This window comes from Rana temporaria, chromosome 2 (assembly GCF_905171775.1).
Source record: "Rana temporaria chromosome 2, aRanTem1.1, whole genome shotgun sequence".
Lineage (NCBI taxonomy): Eukaryota > Metazoa > Chordata > Amphibia > Anura > Ranidae > Rana > Rana temporaria.
This window is the reverse complement of record NC_053490.1, coordinates 34,250,066-34,270,056: the sequence shown is the minus strand read 5'-3', so window position 1 is coordinate 34,270,056 and position 19,991 is coordinate 34,250,066. Positions and strand designations below refer to the sequence as shown.

Sequence of the window (19,991 nt, the reverse complement as noted above, 5' to 3'; positions counted from 1 at the left end):
CCCTCTCTCTCCCTCTCCCCCCTCTCCCTCTCTCTCTCCCCCCTCTCCCTCTCTCTCTCCCCCCCTCTCCCTCTCTCTCTCCCCCCCTCTCCCTCTCTCTCCCCCCTCTCCCTCTCTCTCTCTCTCCCCCCTCTCCCCCCTCTCGCTCTCCCCCCCTCTCTCGCTCTCCCCCCCTCTCCCTCTCTCGCTCTCCCCTCTCTCGCTCTCCCCTCTCTCGCTCTCCCCTCTCTCGCTCTCCCCCCTCTCCCTCTCTCTCTCCCTCTCTCTCTCCCCCTTTCTCTCTCCCTCCCCTCTCTCCCCCCTCTCTCTCTCCCCTCTTTCCCTCCCTCCCTCCCCCTCTCTATCCCTCCCTCCCTCCCCCTGTCTATCCCTCCCTCCCTCCCCCTCTCTATCCCTCTCCCTCCCCCTCTCTATCCCTCTCCCTCCCTCTCCCTCCCCCTCTCTATCCCTCTCTCCCCCTCTCTCTCTCTCTCTCTCCCCCCTCCCTCTCCCCCCTCTCCCTCCCCCCCTCTCTCTCTTTCCCCTTTTCTCTTTCCCTCTCCCCTCTCCCTCCCTCTCCCCTCTCTCTCCCTCTCCCCTCTCTCTCTCCTCTCCCACCTCTCCCACCTCTCCCTTCCCATCTCCCTATCCCCCCTCTCTCTCTCCCCCTCTCTCTCTCCCCTCTCTCCCCCCTCTCTCTCTGCCCCCTCTCTCCCCCCCCTCTCTCTCTCTCCCCACATTATATTACCAAAAGTATTGGGACGCCTGCCTTTACACGCACATGAACTTTATTGCTTGCCAGCCTAGTCTTAGTCTGTAGGGTTCAGCATTGAGTTGGCCCACTCTTTGCTGCTTATAACAGCTTCCACTCTTCTGGGAAGGCTGTCCACAAGGTTTAAGAGTGTGTCTATGGGAATGTTTGACCATTCTTCCAGAAGTGCATTTGTGAGGTCAGACACCGATGTTGGATAAAAAGGCCTGGCTCACAGTCTCCATTCTAATTCATCCCAAAGGTGTTCTATCAGGTTGAGGTCAGGACTCATGTCTTTATGGACCTTGCTTTGTGCACTGGTCCAAATCATTTGGTGGAGGGGGGATTATGGTGTGGGGTTGTTTCTCAGGGGTTGGGCTTGGCTCCTTAGTTCCAGTGAAAGTGATTGTACACCCTGTACAATCACACTTTCACCTACAGGTAAGCCTAGATTAAGGCTTACCTGTAGGTGCCGGAAATATCTCCTAAACCTCCACTGTTTATTTACAATTCCCCGTACGACGATGTCTTCTGCGCATGCGCCAATGTATTCGGCTCATGCGCACTTCAGAAAGGGCACGCTGTGCCGTTTCTAGATGGGGTTATGCCATGACTGAGTCACAGAGCCAGTGTCCGCGGCCCCAGACGGAAGAGGGCTTACCATCAGGGTTTACTTCCTCTTGAAGGGAACTCTTAAGGCGTCAGTATACCAAGACATTTTGGACATATTCATTCTCCCAACTTTATGGGAACAGTTGGGGGACGGCCCCTTCCTGTTCCAACATGACTGCACACCAGTGCACAAAGCAAGGTCTATGAAGACATGGATGAGTGAGTTTGCGGTGGAGGAACCCGACTGTCCTGCACAGGGTCCTGACCGCAACCTGATAGAACACCTTTGGGAATGAATTGGAGCGGAGACTGCCAGCCAGGCCTTCTCATCCAACATCGGTACCTGACCTCACAAATTTGCTTCTGAGCACCACAAACCAAAAGCGCTGTTTAAATAATTTTCAATATTTAAAGCAAACCCCCCCCATCCACCCATTTCTCCATGCTTTATTTTGCTAAAAAAAAAATGTAACTCTTTGAAAAACCTCCCCCTAGCATTTCTGGCCGTGGCCATCTTGACTAAGGGCAGATGACTCGTGTAGCATTTACTTCCTGGAATCCAGCTGCCCTTAGCTCATGCATGCAGGCAGGAAGGCGTGATTAGCTGAGAAAACCCCTCCTCCCCCTCCTGATGACTCCTAGGATGTGTGACATCATTTGCCTAGGCCTGGAAACTGGGAAGTAACTAAAGAAATGTAAAAAAACAACTTAAAACAAGTAAATATGATCTACTTTTCTATCTATTTACTAATGTTAGCAGGATAAGGAGTCAAAATACTCAGTGTTGATTAGTTTCCACTTTAAGCCTGATCTCTAATGACACGCCACGGGTGACCACTATAGGGAGTGTTTTGATATGCTTGTGAAATACAGTAAGGAACAACAAGCAAGTAAAACTGTGAATGTCATGTCAAGGTTCACTTTCCGGTAAATTGTTAAACAATACAAAAAAAAAGACAAAAGCAAAACGATGGACTCAGTGGAAGAACACTGGTGAGTCACTAAACCCAGTTGTTGAGTGGGGGGTCGAAGTTGAGCGGGGGGGGGGGGGGGAGGTTGTTGAGCGGGGGGGGAACGGAGTGCATGCCTCTCACCTTTGCATAGAATGTCTCCTCCCTTAGCAGTCATCGCTGCCCGCCGCTACGGTTCCTCCTCCAGCAGTACTGCCCATTCAGCTCCGCCCGCCTCCTCCTATAGTACGGCTGCCATTCAGCTCCGCCTGCCTCCTGCTATAGTACGGCTGCCGTTCAGCTCTGCCTGCCTCCCCTCCTCCTGTAGTACGGCTGCCATTCAGCTCCGCCCGCCTCCTCCTGTAGTACGGCTGCCATTCAGCTCCGCCCGCCTCCTCCTATAGTACGGCTGCCATTCAGCTCCGCCCGCCTCCTCCTATAGTACGGCTGCCATTCAGCTCCGCCCGCTTCCTCTTATAGGCTGCCATTCAGCTCCACCCGCCTCCTCCAGCAGTACTGCCCATTCAGCTACGCCCGCTTCCTCCAATAGTACGGCTGCCATTCAGCTCCGCCTGCCTCCTACTATAGTACGGCTGCCATTCAGCTCCGCCTGCCGCCTCCTATAGTACGGCTGCCATTCAGCTACGCCTGCCTCCTCCTATAGTACGGCTGCCATTCAGCTACGCCCGCCTCCTCCTATAGTAAGGCTGCCATTCAGCTCCGCCCGCCTCCTCCTATAGGCTGCCATTCAGCTCCACCCGCCTCCTCCAGCAGTACTGCCTATTCAGCTACGCCCGCCTCCTCCAATAGTACGGCTGCCGTTCAGCTCCGCCTGCCTCCTCCTATAGTACGGCTGCCATTCAGCTCCGCCCGCCTCCTCCTATAGGCTGCCATTCAGCTCCACCCGCATCCTCCAGCAGTACTGCCCATTCAGCTACGCCCGCCTCCTCCAATAGTACGGCTGCCGTTCAGCTACGCCCGCCTCCTCCTATAGGCTGCCATTCAGCTCCTCCAGCAGTACTGCCCATTCAGCTCCGCCTGCCTCCTCCTATAGTACGGCTGCCATTCAGCTCCTCCCACCTCCTCCTATAGTACGGCTGCCATTCAGCTCCTCCCACCTCCTCCTATAGTACGGCTGCCATTCAGCTCCGCCCGCCTCCTCCTATAGTACGGCTGCCATTCAGCTCCACCCGCCTCCTCCTATAGGCTGCCATTCAGCTCCACCCGCCTCCTCTAGCAGTACTGCCCATTCAGCTACGCCCGCCTCCTCCTATAGTACGGCTTCCATTCAGCTCTGCCCGCCTTCTCCTATAGTACGGCTGCCATTCAGCTCCACCCGCCTCCTCCTATAGTACGGCTGCCATTCAGCTCCACCCGCCTCCTCCTATAGGCTGCCATTCAGCTCCACCCGCCTCCTCTAGCAGTACTGCCCATTCAGCTACGCCCGCCGCCTCCTATAGTACGCCTGCCATTCAGCTCCGCCCGCCTTCTCCTATAGTACGGCTGCCATTCAGCTCCGCCCGCCTTCTCCTATAGTACGGCTGCCATTCAGCTCCGCCCGCCTCCTCCTATAGGCTGCCATTCAGCTCCACCCGACTCCTCCAGCAGTACTGCCCATTCAGCTACGCCCACCTCCTCCAATAGTACGGCTGCCGTTCAGCTCTGCCTGCCTCCTCCTATAGTACGGCTGCCATTCAGCTCCACCCGCCTCCTCCTATAGTACTGGTGCCATTCAGCTCCTACAGTACTGAGGGGGGGGAGCTCGGAATCCTCTCAGTGCGGGAAATTTAACCCTTTTGCGGGACTGCGGGAATATGCAGTCAGTGCGGGAAAATCCCGCAGAATCCGTGCTTGTTGGGAGGTATGACTAAACCTCATTCCTATCCGGTGTATGCAAAAGAGGTTTTAGAAACTCTCTTGGATATAATTATTAAAGGGCCACTTTACCTTTTATGCCGCCTACAGACGATCGGACATTCCATGCCAAAAAACATGGATTTGTGCTCAAAACTTTGTCTTGCATACACACGTTCACACAAATGTTTTCGGAAATTCCGAGCGTCAAGAACGCGGTGACGTACAAGACGTACGTTGAGCCGAGAAAAAGGAAGCTCAATAGGCAGTGCGGCTCTTCTGCTTCATTCAGAGCATGCGTGGAATTTTCTGCGTCGGAATTGTGCACACACAATCGGAATTTCCGACAAAACTTGTCGGAAAGTTTGAGAACCAGCTCTCAATTTTTTGTTGTCGGAAATTTCGACAGCAAATGTCCGATGGAGCCTACACACGGTTGGAATTTCCGACAACAAGCTCCCATCGAACATTTGTTGTCGGAAATTCCGATTGTGTGTATGCGGCATTAGAGATGTCGTTAACCACTTAAGGACCCCCTACCGACGATATACGTCGGCAAAATGGCACGGCTGGGCACAATCACGTACAAGTACGTGTCTCTTTAAGCCCAGCCGTGGGGTCGCGAGCATGCCGCCGGCAGCGCGCTCGCGACCCGGTCCGAAGATCCGTGACCTCGCCCATGGGACCTGATCGCCGCCGGTGTCCCGCGATCGTTCACAGAAGCTGAAGAACTGGGAGAGCTGTAAACACACCTTCCCCTGTTCTTCATTGTGGCAATGTCAGCGATCGTCTGTTCCCTGATATAGGAAAAGACGATCACTGATGTCACACGTCCAGCCCCGCCCTCCTACAGTTAGAAACACATATGAGGTCACACTTAACCCCTACAGTGCCCCCTAGTGGTTAACTCCTAAACTGCAATTGTCATTTTCACAGTAACCAGTGCATTTTTATAGCACTTTTTTGCTGTGAAAATGACAATGGTCCCAAAAATGTGTCAAAATTGTCCGATGTGTCCGCCATAATGTCGCAGTCACGAAAAAAATCGATGATCACCGCCATTAGTAGTAAAAAAATTAAAACTATTAATAAAAATGCAATAAAACTATCCCCTATTTTGTAAACGCTATAAATTTTGCACAAACCAATCGATAAACGTCTATTGCGATTTTTATTTTTTTACCAAAAATATGTAGAAGAATACGTATCGGCCTAAACTGAGGGGAAAAAAACTTTTTTTTTATATATTTTTGGGGATATTTATTAGAGGTCGACCGATATGGGTTTTTCTATGGCCGATGCCGATATTTAGAAATCAGGGCGGCCGATGGCCGATATATAATGCCGATTTTTGCGGCCGATATTTTGGGCCGATTTTTTTATTTTTTGCTAGGCGCGGGTGGTGCTGCGTTGTGGAGAGGGATGGGTGGTGCTGCGTTGTGGGGAGGGATGGGTGGTGCTGCGTTGTGGGGAGGGATGGGTGGTGCTGCGTTGTGGTGGGGGATGGGTGGTGCTGCGTTGTGGTGGGGGATGGGTGGTGCTGCGTTGTGGTGGGGGATGGGTGGGCTGCGTTGTGGTGGGGGATGGGTGGTGCTGCGTTGTGGTGGGGGATGGGTGGTGCTGCATTGTGGTGGGGGATGGGTGGTGCTGCGTTGTGGTGGGGGATGGGTGGTGCTGCGTTGTGGTGGGGGATGGGTGGTGCTGCGTTGTGGTGGGGGATGGGTGGTGCTGCGTTGTGGCAATGAAGATGATTGATTTGCAATGCATTGTGAAAATGAATGAGGATGAGAGTTACATTGTGAAGAGGATCTCCACAATGTAACTCTGATATACACCCAGTCATCCTCATCCATTTTCTCAATGCCAGCCTCAGCCAGATTTCACTTTAAAAAGACATACAATTAAGGACTCTTTCACACGTCCGCTCAGTTTTTTAGATCATTTTTTTTTTTCATCAGTGGATCCGTTTTTTCGTCCGTTTTTCGTCCATTTCCGATCCGGTTTTCGTCCGTTAACGTCCGTTTTTCCATCCGTTTTTTTTTTGTTTTTTTTGGGGCTTTTTACATATTTTGATGAAAAACGGATGTTAGCTGAACGGATTGTAAACGGATCGTCCGCTAACGTCCGTTTTTCGTCCGTTCCGTTTTTTTGACGGAAGAAAAATAGGGTTTTCTTCCGTTCAAAAAAACGGAACTGAACGCAGACGGATGCTAACGGACATTAGCGGATGCTTATCCGCTAATGGACGTTAACCCATAGGGAAGCATTGCGGTCCGTTAACGGACGTCCAAAAAACGGACGACCGGGAACGGACGTGTGAAAGAGCCCTAAGTCTGCAGGTATCTATCTGCATGCACCTGATAGGCTAGGTGCATGCTGATGAGATGACCAGCAAATCATTGAACAAGTGTAATAGAAGCAGCCAGCAGGCTCCCCCTCAGCAGGAAAGGAAGACAGAGCTAGTGCTGTCCACGATCTCCTGCTGGGGGGAGTTACCATGTCAGGTGGAAGCTGATTTTTTCTCTATTACAGCACGCCGAGGGAGGGGGCGGGGCAGTACGATGAATGGCAGTGAAATCTCTCCCTAGCTTCTCTATAGTGGCCGTGCGGGTGTATGAATCAAGAATACATTGCTTCAAGAGCACTGGTCAGTACTGCAAGTCAGGTGGCAGATACTTGTAAAGGGCCAATGATTGTTTCTCTGCCACCTGACTTGCAGTACTGACCAGTGCTCTTGAAGCAATGTATTCTTGATTCATACACCCGCACGGCCACTATAGAGAAGCTAGGGAGAGATTTCACTGCCATTCATCGTACTGCCCCGCCCCCTCCCTCGGCGTGCTGTAATAGAGAAACAATTATTGGCACTTTACAAGTATCTAATACAGCACGCCGAGGGAGGGGCCGGGCGGGGCGGTACGATGAATGCCAGTGAAATCTCTCCTTAGCTTGTGATTGTTTATGCAATACAGCGCGCCAAGGGAGGGGGCGGAGCGGGGGCGGGGCGCTACGATGCAAGGCCAGTAAAATCTTTCCTTTACTTCAATAGTGGGCGTGCGGATGGAGGATTCAGGGACACACGCTGCTAGAGCACTTGTTAGTACTGGCATGCCGTTTATTGTAATAGCTGCGAATGCCGCGAATCGGCCGATTTTTTTCACAATAATCGGCCGATGCCGATTTCATAAAAACGGCCAAATATCGGCCGATATATCGGTCGACCTCTAATATTTATTATAGCAAAAAATATTGAATTTTTTTTCAAAATTGTCGCTCTATTTTTGTTTATAGCGCAAAAAATAAAAACCTGCAGAGGTGATCAAATACCACCAAAAGAAAGCTCAATTTGTGGGAAAAAAAGGACACCATAATTTTTTCCCCCCCGTTTTGGATAGTTGAGTAGAGATAGATTAGAACACCTGCCAATTTATATTGCTGTCTGTGTCCTTATTATGGAGATTCAACCTCTCAATTGTGCTGTTTACGGTTATCATTGAAAGTGAAAGTAAAAGAAAATCCCCAAATTTTGGGCTGTCCCCAGAAAGGTAACAAAGGGGAAATCTTCCACTAGTTCTGGGGTCCCCAAGGAATTCCCTTAATTTGCAGGGATTTCCTCTTTGACTACAGGACAGGAAGTGAAGGGAAATGTCCACAATGGGACACAGATGGCAAAAAACAAATCTGACCGGGGTTATAACCCTCCCTTACTAATGTCCAAAATGTTTGTTTTTGTCTATAGTTCTACTTTAGTAAATCTCAAGACCCTCTTGAGTAAAGGCCACCTGGGATAATACTTTTTCCTCCCTGGTGGTTCTTCTGGCACGGTTCCAGATGGCTCCCCTTTATATTGCCTATGATCCTGTTAAATTTCTATGGGACAGCCGTACTCTCACGGACCGCTGGAGGCCGTCATGGTTACAGCAAACCCATAGGAATTAATTGGATCCCAGCAAGCATGCACAGTTTAAAGCGGATGTGCCATGGGAACAAAATATTAAAAGTCAGCAGCTACAAATACTGCAGCTGCTGACTTTTAATATTAGGACACTTACCTGTCCTGGAGTCCAGCGCCGATCGCAGCAGAGCACGAGCGATCGCTCGTCACTCTGCTGCTCCCCCCGCCATCCACGCTGAGGGAACCAGGAAGTGAAGCGCTGCGGCTTCACTGCCCGGTTCCCTACGGCGCATGCGCGAGTCGCGCTGCGCCCGCCGATTGGCTCACACGCTGTGTGCTGGGAGCCCAGTGTTCCCAGCACACAACGGGCGACAGACGGGATGTGACGGAATGCCCGTCTTTCGCCCGTATCGTGTGGCCGGAAGTGGGTGCAAATACCTGTCTTTAGACAGGTGTCTGCACCCCCCTCCCCCCTGAAAGGTGTCAAATGTGACACCGGAGGGGGGGAGGGTTCCGATCAGCGGGACTTCACTTTAGGGTGGAGGACCGCTTTAAGACCCGGACCAAAATGCAGCTAAAGGACCCGGCCAGGTTTTGCGATTCGGCACTGCGTCGATTTAACAGACAATTGCGCGGTCATGCGACGTGGCTCCCAAACAAAATTGCCGTCCTTTTTCCCCCACAAATAGAGCTTTCTTTTGGTGGTATTTGATCACCTCTGCGGTTTTTATTTTTTGCGCTATAAACAAAAATAGAGCGACAATTTTGAAAAAAAAATCAATATTTTTTACTTTTTTCTATAATAAATATCCCCCAAAAATATATAAAAAAAAACTTTTTTTCCTCAGTTTAGGCCGATACGTATTCTTCTACCTATTTTTGGTAAAAAAAAAATCGCAATAAGCGTTTATCGGTTGGTTTGCGCAAAATTTATAGCGTTTACAAAATAGGGGATAGTTTTATTGCATTTTTATTAATTTTTTTTCTTTTACTATCGATGGCGTTGATCAGCGATTTTTTTTTCATGACTGCGACATTATGGCGGACACTTCGGACAATTTTGACAAATTTTTGGGACCATTGTCATTTTCACAGCAAAAAATGCATTTAAAATGCATTGTTTATTGTGAAAAAGCCAGTTTCAGTTTGGGAGTTAACCACAAGGGGGCACTGATGGGGTTATGTGTGACCTGAAGTGTGTTTACAACTGTAGGGGGGTGTAGCTGTAGGTGTGACATCATCGATTGTGTCCCCCTATAAAAGGGATCACACAATCGATGATGCCGCCACAGTGAAGAACGGGGAAGCTGTGTTTACACACGGCTCTCCCCGTTCTTCAGCTCCGGGGACTGATCGCGGGACTCCAGCGGCAATCGGGTCCCGGTCACGGAGCTTCACACTGGGTCGCTGGACAATAGCACAGCACGTACCTGTACATACATGTGCCCAGCCGTGCCATTCTGCCGACGTATATGTGCAGGAGGCGGTCCTTAAGTGGATAAAGAGGATCCAACTGAGACCATGTTGGAGAAAAGATCGCTGGATTGGGGAAGTATTATCCCCGGCATCCAGCAATCGGAGGGGCATTCTACACGGGTGCCTTCGCTTAACAGAATCCGGTTGCTCAGCGGGCGATCGTTCAGCTGATCCCTGCTGAGCAGGCATGGATGTCGGGTCCATGTCTGCTCTCTGCTGTGCACAGTCCCGCTTTCCTCTATGGGGAAATCAGATGTCTGTTTCCAACCAATACGATCCACCAGACGGATAGAAAATAGGACCACCATCCATCTGTTTTTGGCGTACACGATTGGAAGGCAGCGGGTGTCATGTCCACTGACATCTTCCATGCCAGAGACCAGTGTTTCTCAACTCCAGTCCTTGAGGCGCACAAACAGGTCATGTTTTCAGGATTTTCCTCAGATGAAACAGATGTGGTAATTGCAAGCAGGTCATGTTTTCAGGATTTCCCTCAGATGGAACGGCTGTGGAAAGTACTATGGCAGTGAAACTGATTAAATCACCTGTGCAAAATAATAGAAAGCCTGAAAACATGACCTGCTGGGGCACATTGAGGACTGGATTTGAGAAACACTGCCGATACTGGAGGGTCTGATTAGGTCGGCCTAAAAAACTGACATGCGGGCCTGAACGGACAGCCCGTGTGAAGGGGCCCTTATTGGTGGCTTTACCTTTATGGCCCTTTAGGGAAGCTTTACCTGACTTCTGTCCCTTTGGCAGCCTGTGAAAGCGAAATGTGGGAAACTGGCCAAAACATAAGCCATGCTTAGGTTTGTGTAGCGGTCTGGCACAGTTGGCGACATGAGAACCTCATTAGTAGCGACTTCTAAAAGGAGTGTTGGGTTGATGTTTTATGGACAGTTTTAGATGCTGGTAGAGCTTAGTAGTTTTTTTATTTTATTCAGACACCCAAGCCCTGAGGCATGGTTTATAGACATTTTGAATTGTATTTACACTTATGCTGTAAAATTTAAAAAAATATTTTAGTTTCTTTGGAGCACTGTGCCGATCCTGACCTCCCTGGGGCTCGAAGAAAAATGACATGGCACATTAAAAATGAGAAACGGGGGTCGCTGACGACAGCGACATGTCACATTAAAGAAAGTTAAGAAGGGGGGGGGGGGGTGTTCTGCTGTCGGAAATGACATCTTACATTAAAGTGAGAAGCAGGGGCTGCTGACTTCTTACCTCTTCTCCCATGCAGCCAACGAGTTGAGAAGCGGGTTGAGGGGGAGAAAATGACTTCTCACCAGACGGGGCCTCTAGTAATTTGGGGGGCCCTTCGCAGCTTTGCTGGGCCCTAAGCGGCTTGCATAATGAGCCTATAGGGCGGATTGGCCCTGGTGATACGGTAGTACGGCAATTAGAGGTTTAAATGAGGCGTGAGGAGGCGTCACTGTGCCCGGTGATCTTTGACTTCTCACATGATGTTCAGAAGGTAGATCTCCACCTCTTTATGGTTGCCTACCCCGGATCTTGTATTGTTTAGAATAACTTGCAGTGTGCATCTTTAGGGTAAGACTGGATTGAAAGTGAATTAATATACAATGTACTAGGCAAGTCTTGAGATCGTTCACCCTTTTACCATAGATAGTGTGCGCACATAAGGCCCCTTTCAAACTGGGGCAGGGGTGGCATCGGCAGTAAAGCGCCGCTATTTTTAGCGGCGCTTTACAGTCATTTTTGCAGAGGTATTCGGCCGTTAGTGGCCAAAAAAGGGTTACAACCACCCACAAAGCGCCGCTGCGGTGTCGCTTTGCCGGCGGTATGGCCGCAGTGTCCATTCATTTCAATGGGCAAGAGTGGTGGAGGAGGTTCACCGCTCCAAAGATGCTGCCCCTCAGGGCTTTCACACTGGAGTTAAAGGAGCCGCTATTTTTAGCATTATAGCGCCTGCAAAGCGCCTCAGTGTGAAAGGGGTCCAAGTTTACCACTGATACCTGAATTGTGCGGTGTCTGTGAATGGAAAGACTAAATGTCCCATCTGCCACCACTGCAGAAGGACTCATTGAGTGACTCGGTGACAGCACATGACTAAAAGCCCATACCTCTGTTAGCACCTGGGGCTGGGATATAAACAATGCAAGAGCCTGTGCATTGCACTCAGGACACTGATCATGGTTGCAATGCTCTGAAGGCTTCAATGCAAACATTTAATAAAAGCACGTATACCGTATTTATTGGCATATAACACGCACCTTCATTTTAAGCGGGGAGTTTCATGAAAATTTTAAAACTTTGAAGCAAAATAAGGGTCAGTGCTCATCAATGCAGCCTGATCAATGCCCATCTGTAGCCTCACAATTGCCCATCAATGCAGCTTGATTAATGCCCATCTGCAGCCTCCCCATTGCCATGAATGCAGCCTGATCAATGCACATCTCAGGTAGGGGGGTGGGATGAGCGCCATCAGATTACATACAGCGGGAATCTCCTGTTTACTCGGCGGCCTCTGTAATAGGAAGTCCCGCCTCCTGGACCGGCTTCTATGATAGACAGAACACTGGTCCAATGCCGGCCCAGGAGACGGGACTTCCTATTACAGAGGCCGCCGAGTGAACAGGAGATTCTCGCTGCATGTAATCTGACGGCGCTCGTCCCACCCTTCCCCTGTTCTCTCCGAGGCAGCTGAAATTGCAGTATCGGCGTTTAACATGCTCACACTATTTGCAACCGATTTGCAGGGTGAAAAAATGAGTGTTATTCGCCAATAAATATAGTATTTTTTTATTAATATGGGTACATTTATTAAATTTTTGCAAATAGGTGGACTCCGCCTTTAAAGCAGATCTTTACTGCTTCTTAGTACCACAAATCCTCCTCCCGTTCCCCCATCCGTTCTGCTCTCCCCCTCCATGCTCCGTGTCCCCCCTCCGTGCCGCTGCTGTCCTCCTCCATTCTGCTCTCCCCCTCCGTACCGCTGCTGTCCTCCTCCATTCTGCTCTCCCCCTCCGTACCGCTGCTGTCCTCCTCCATTCTGCTCTCCCCCTCCGTACCGCTGCTGTCCTCCTCCATTCTGCTCTCCCGCTCCATGTCCCCCCTCAGTGCCGCTGCTATCCTCCTTCGTTCTTCTCTCCCCCTCCGTTCTTCTCTCCCCCTCCGTGCTCCTGCTGTCCTCCTCCGTTCTGCTCTCCCCCTCCGTTTAGCTGTTGTCCTCCTCCGTTCTGCTCTCCCCCTCCGTTTAGCTGTTGTCCTCCTCCGTTCTGCTCTCCCCCTCCGTGCAACTGCTGCTGCCCTCCTCCGTTCTGCTCTCCAACAGAGAACAGAGTCAGTGATCACCTGTGTTTGCGATGCTTCAGTTTATGAATGGATAGGAGCCTCTGTCTCCTGTCCATTCATTTTCAGTGCAGCTGAGAAAGGGACTGGGGAATCTGTATCCTTAGTCCCTTTCTCTGTCTCAGAGAAAGCATTGTAAAAAACAACAAAAAATAGTGAAAAATTAAAATTGTAAAATAAAAAAAATTACTGACACATGACATTAAATTTTTTTTATCGGTATTCGGTATCGGCGAGCACTTGAAAAAAAGTATCGGTACTTGTACTCGGTCTTAAAAAAGTGGTATCAGGACAACCCTAATGCCTAGTCATGTCTGTGAATGTGAGAGGTTTACAATGCCTCATGGGATGTGTAGTTCCGCAACAGCTGGAGGGCCGTCGTTTGAGGATCCCTGATATAGAAGGTGGAGGGTTCTTTACTGTAAGAGTGGCAAGGATGTGGAATTGCCTTCCACAGGTGGTGGTTTCAGCTGGGGGGAATTGATCGTTTCAAGAAACTATTAGATAAGCACCTAAGCGTCCACAACATACAGGGATATACAATGTAATACTGACCTATAATCAGGGCCGCCCTCAGGAATTATGGGGACTATGGGGACCCTTACACAGCTTCAGGCATGGGCCCCCTGGAGCAGAGAAGGTGGGGGGGTGAAATTGAGAAGCGGGGGGGGGGGGGCTTTACAGAAATAGAGAAAAATATATATAAAAAAATGGGGGATAGCCATCTGGGGACCTCTGGGCCCTTTTAAAAAAAAAAGAAATAAAAAATATATATATATTTTTTTTTAAATCTGGGGACCTTTGGGCCCTTTCATTTTTTTTTTAATGAAAAGAAATTACAAAAAAAGGGGGGGTTGCCATCCGGGACCTCTGGGCCCTTTAATAAAAATAAAAAAAATAAACCACTGGGCCCTTTAATAAAAAATTAAATAAAAAAAAATATATATAATAAAAATAAACATTTATAAAAAATAAAGGGGGGGGGGTTGCCATCCAGGGCCCTGGGGGACTCTTGGCCCTTTAATAAAATAATTAAAAATAATATATAAACAAAAATAAACATTTATAAAAAATAAAATAAAATGGGGGTTTGCCACATGGGGACCTCTGAGCCCTTTTAATAATAAAATATAATATATAAATAAGAAATAAAAATAAAATAATATACCGGTGTACTGCCTGTACTCCCCTGATGGCGGCGGCCCTGCCTATAATCACGCACATAGGTTGGACTTGTGTATTTTTTTCACCTACTATGTGGAAGCCAAGTAGGGTTTTTCAGTTGAAGTTTTTCTGAAAAGAGCAACTAAAAAGGTAAGCAGCCATTTTTAAATGTTTTAAAGTTCTGCTATGTGAATGGAAACTTGTAACACAAATAAAGTTTGGCTGAGAGGGTGAAAATATACTGGGAACTGATAATGTCCTTCGTGATCAGATGCTAAAACCTTCCACGTCCCTCTTTTGTTCCGCAGTGTGTGGACCAGCTAACGAAGATCCAGATGGAGCTGCAGGAGACAGTGAAGGATTTAGCCAAGGCCAAGAAGAAGTACTTTGAGGCCGAGCAGATGGCACATGCAATGCGGGAGAAAGCCGACATCGATGCCAAGTGAGTTCTGATGCCATTCGCTGAGATTCACAATCATTATTCATGGCAGCGCTTGGCTGTGTCTGACTTGCGGAAGAGAGCTGAGATCACGCTGGACTCCATCCAGCGAGGTGTGTGGGTGGAATCACTCGGGACGGAGCGCTGGAACCCATCAGCTCATTAGCTCAGGATCCTTTTGCTGCAAGTTTCAGGCTACATGCACGCGGCCACCTGCGGGAATTAGTCGATTCTCGCCGGTGGTTCTAACGGCTTCCTGTGCACATTATGGGGGTTGGTTTACTAAAACTGGAGAGTGCAAAATCTGGTGCAGCTGTGCATAGAAAGCAATCAGCTTCCAGATGTTTTATTTATTTTTTCAAAGCGGAACTTCAGTCTGCTCACATAATTTGTAGCAAAAAACATCTTTGCCATTCTGAAGCTTCCCTCCAACCACTTTGCATATTATTTTATATATACTGTGATTCTGTACTTGTCAAATATGCTGTAGAAATCTCCCTCCACTGAGTCTGGCTTCATCCATTTTAACTGTGGGCAGCTGAAGCTGCTGCCTGTTCAGTTCCTGGATTTACAAAGAGGCACACCTTCAGCTCTCATTGGCCCTCTTATGACTCATCCCCCCCCCCCCCTCCCTTCCCGGCAAACTCTCACCAGAGAGAGCTGTGCATGATGTCGTAAGCCTAGGCTTTTTACCAGAAAAAAAAAACATTTTACTAACCAAAGTTAAAACAACGAGGGCAGAAGATTTTAGGCCTCGTACACACGATAGGATAGCCAGAGGATAACGGTCTGAAGGACCGTTTTCATCGGTCCAAACCGATCGTGTGTGGGCCCCATAGGTTATTTAACCTTTGGTTAAAAAAATAGGAACTTGCTTTAAAATTTAACCGATGGACACTTTGAAAAAAGTTTGGACACCCCTGTTATATGATTGTTGAATAAGGCCGATATTTATAGTAAGCTACTTCAATGGCAGATTATCACAAGTGTGCTAAGTAGAGGCTCAGTGTAATTAAAGCGGGGGTTCACCCTTAGAGGGCACTTTTCCCCCTTAGATTCCTGCTCGTTATTACTAGGGGAATCGGCTATTTATTTTAAAATATGTGCAGTACTTACCCGTTTACGAGACGCATCCTCTCCGTCGCTTCCGGGTATGGGCTTCGGGAATGGGCGTTCCTTCTTGATTGACAGGTTTCCGAGAGGCTTCCGACGGTCGCATCCATCGCGTCACGATTTTCCGAAAGAAGCCGAACGTCGGTGCGCAGGCGCAGTATAGAGCCGCACCGACGTTCGGCTTCTTTCGGCTACGAGTGACGCGATGGATGCGACCGTCGGAAGCCTCTCGGAAGAATGTCAATCAAGAAGGAACGCCCGCTCCCGAAGACCCATACCCGGAAGCGACAGAGAAGATGCAGCTCGAAAACGGGTAAGTACGGCTCATATTTTAATATAAATAGCCGATTCCCCTAGACCAAACGAGCAGGAAGCTAAGGGGAGATTTTTTTTTTTTTTTAAAATGGGTGAACTCCCGCTTTAATCTCATCAGCGTGTGTTAATGTTTTCCAGTCCAAGTCTCGATTGCAGGAGAGTTAAATAACTCCAAGAAATGAGATCATCAGCAATTGGGTGACAATCTCGTGTCTATGGGAAAAACATAAAAATCAGCGTCTTCCAATATTCTCAGAAAACATCAAGGTCATGTTGTGTTTGTGGCACCCTCAGCCAGCCATGGCCAATCGTTTGACAGAGCATATGCTTGTTTGGATTGGATGTTCGTTCACCGGCTGTCCCGTAACAGATAAGCTGGCATGTGTCCCTTCTCTGGTCTGCATGCTTTCCTGGGACATGCTTGCAGGATTATCAATCGGTCTGCATCGTAATTTGTCAGAGGGTGGGTTCACACCTATGCGAATTGGATGTGGGTTTTGCCCGCATCCAACTCGAATAGCAGGAGAATGTAACCGGCTCTCTATGGAGCCGGGTCACATATCCCCGCAGCAGGTCCGGTGCGAATTGGTGGAAAAACGTGTACCTTATTTGGTGCGTTTCAGGTCCGATTTCAGACCATTAATCGGGCTGACATCGGACCTGAACCGGTGAACCAGCACGCACCGAACCCCTGCTGTGCGACGGATGCGGCGATAGTGTGAACCGTGCCAGAGGGTGGTTGCATCGTCTGGCTCGCATGTCTGAACATTCGATGCTACACCTGCCACTGTCAGAACACACTGACCAGTGGCTGCTACTGCTGATCGACTAATATTTTCTAGCACGTCCTTTCAACAGAAGCCATTCGTTTGATAGCTGGTCCCTGCTGAATTCCAATCAGGATATGGCCAGCTTGGAAATACACATTCTATGCCTTGCAAGCGATACAGATCCTCCAGCAAGGAGGACAGTGAGCAGCAAAGTAGTGGCCTCATCAAAACTCCTGAAACTAGGCAGGGGCAGCAGTGCCTTAGATCTCACATTGCAGATGTACAACCGTGAGGTAAAAACTGTGAGGTAAAAACTGTGAGGTAAAAACTGTGAGGTAAAAACCGTGAGGTAAAATTCCACTCACAGAGATAAGGTACAGTACAATGATTGTACCCATTGCTTGGTATAAACTGTATCTTTAGCCAAAACCTTCTATTTTGTAGTTTTTGATTAAAGAGGAGTTCCACCCAAATTTGGAATTTCCTCTTAACCCACTCCACTCCCCCTTACATGCCACATTTGGCATGTCATTTTTTTAGGGGGGGGGGTGGGGGCTTCAGCACGAGTGGGACTTCCTGTCCCACTTCCTCCTTCCTGTAGGCGACTAAGCGTAATCGCCTTCAGGAAGTGGCTGCTGTAGGTGATCGCCTAGGACACGTCACAGGTCCTAGGCGATCTCCTGGCCAATTACACGGCGCCGCGCCGCTCGCGCATGCGTAGTGCCGCGCCGCTTGCGCATGCGCAGTGGGTGCCTGGCCGTGAAGCCGAAAGCTGTCACGGCCGGGTGCCCACAGTGACGATGAAGACGCCGGGGAGGGGGGGAGAGGTGCGGAGCCCCGGCCGGCGCGTCGCTGGAGCAGGTAAGTGCCTGTTTATTAAAAGCCAGCAACTACACTTTTTGTTGCTGCTGACTTTTAATAAACATACAAATGGCTGGAACTCCCCTTTAAGTAGGGAATGGAGAACACCTTTTGATCTTTTGCTTTGTGAGGATGTGAAAGTGAATCGCTTCAAAATGAGGGGAAATCTCTTCCCTTGAAACGGGGTCTCCTTTGGAAGATTTCCTCTTTTGTTGTAAAATTAGGATTTTTTTTTTTGTGGCTTTTGTGGTCATCAGCACTAATAAAGTGTGCTCCCGGGAAAACACACAGCCAATATTATTATTATTATTTCAGGTACTTATATAGCGCTGTCAATTTACACTTGCTTTACAAATACATTGTGCATTCACATCGGTCCCTACCCTCAAGGAGCTTACAATCTAAGGTCCCTAACTCACATTCATATACTAGGGTCAATTTAGACAGGATCTGATTAACCTACCAGCATGTCTTTAGGGTGTGGGAGGAAACCAGAGTACCCAGAGGAAACCCACGCAGGCATAGGGAGAACGTGCAAACTCCAGGCAGATGGTGTCGTGGTCGGGATTCGAACCAGCGACCCTTTTTGCTGCTAGGTGAAAGTGCTAACCACTGTGTTGCCCAATCAAATTTTACTTTTATCCCACGACTATAGTACAGTGGTCTCCAAACTTCGACCCTTTGCTCAGTATTCCTCCCACGGACACTAGCGATCGGGCACTATTCCTCCCACGGACACTAGCGATGGGGTACTATTCCTCCCACTGACACTAGCAATGGGGCACTATTCCTCCCACGGACACTATCGATGGGGCACTATTCCTCCCACGGACACTAGCGATGGGGGCGCTATTCCTCCCACAGACACTAGCGATGGGGCGCTATTCCTCCCACGGACACTAGCGATGGGGGCGCTATTCCTCCCACAGACACTAGCGATCGGGCACTATTCCTCCCACGGACACTAGCGATGGGGTACTATTCCTCCCACTGACACTAGCAATGGGGCACTATTCCTCCCACGGACACTATCGATGGGGCACTATTCCTCCCACGGACACTAGCGATAGGGCGCTATTCCTCCCACGGACACTAGCGATAGGGGCGCTATTCCTCCCACGGACACTAGCGATAGGGGCGCTGTTCCTCCCACAGACACTAGTGATAGGGGCGCTATTCCTCCCACGGACACTAGCGATGGGGCGCTATTCCTCCCACGGACACTAGCGATGGGGGCGCTATTCCTCCCACGGACACTAGCGATGGGGGCGCTATTCCTCCCACAGACACTAGCGATGGGGCGCTATTCCTCCCACAGACACTAGCGATGGGGCGCTATTCCTCCCACGGACACTAGCGATGGGGGCGCTATTCCTCCCACAGACACTAGCGATGGGGTACTATTCCTCCCACAGACACTAGCGATGGGGGCGCTATTCCTCCCACGGACACTATCGATGGGGGCACTATTCCTCCCACGGACACTAGCGATAGGGCGCTATTCCTCCCACGGACACTAGCGATAGGGGCGCTATTCCTCCCACGGACACTAGCGATAGGGGCGCTGTTCCTCCCACAGACACTAGTGATAGGGGCGCTATTCCTCCCACGGACACTAGCGATGGGGCGCTATTCCTCCCACGGACACTAGCGATGGGGCGCTATTCCTCCCACGGACACTAGCGATGGGGGCGCTATTCCTCCCACAGACACTAGCGATGGGGCGCTATTCCTCCCACAGACACTAGCGATGGGGCGCTATTCCTCCCACAGACACTAGCGATGGGGGCGCTATTCCTCCCACGGACACTATCGATGGGGGCGCTATTCCTCCCACGGACACTAGCGATGGGGGCGCTATTCCTCCCACGGACACTAGCGATGGGGCGCTATTCCTCCCACGGACACTAGCGATGGGCCACTATTCCTCCCACTGATACCAGCAATGGGGCATGGTTACCAATGCCAGGACATGTTCAACTCTTACTGGCCACAGTCCGAACCCTCTGAAGTCTGAAGGATAATAAATCTGCCCTTTGTTTAGAAAGTTTGGAGACCCCTACTATAGTACATTGAGACTTGGGAGCTTTGCCTACGGCCTTTATAAGCCATCTATCTGCTCAGTTAGTCGCTGTACATGAACAATGTAGAACTCCGGGTGTCTCATTCTTTTCCAATGCCCTTTACAATAATAGTACATTCCTGAAAACACACATAATAGTTTCCTGTCCTCATTTGTAGGCTTTAGTCTGCTTCCTAGGGGGGGAAAAAATGATTTTATCCTTTTCTACATATATATCCTGTGATGCTAACTGCTTTGTGGTCGGGAAAGTGTTACTGAATGTGGACGCCGTAGATCCCTATCTTTAGGGTAGAGTTCTGGTGGTTTTTAGAGGTTGGGCATACCTTCAATTACCACGGAGCAAGAATGCATCCCTATCTGGGATCAGCACAGCCACACTGAGACAAAGGCCTCCTTTCCTGTAATAGAATC

General features: G+C 49.5%; 1 protein-coding gene across 1 annotated transcript in view; it reads left to right on the top strand.

Annotated features, from left to right (window-relative positions):
- The window catches only part of FCHSD2 (FCH and double SH3 domains 2), a 382,474-nt gene that overhangs the window by 252,375 nt on the left and 110,108 nt on the right, over nucleotides 1-19,991 (top strand). The window contains exon 7 of the mRNA XM_040339308.1: nucleotides 14,277-14,441. Coding sequence (XP_040195242.1) covers nucleotides 14,277-14,441 — 165 coding nt within the window. The remainder of the gene's footprint in view (nucleotides 1-14,276; nucleotides 14,442-19,991) is intronic.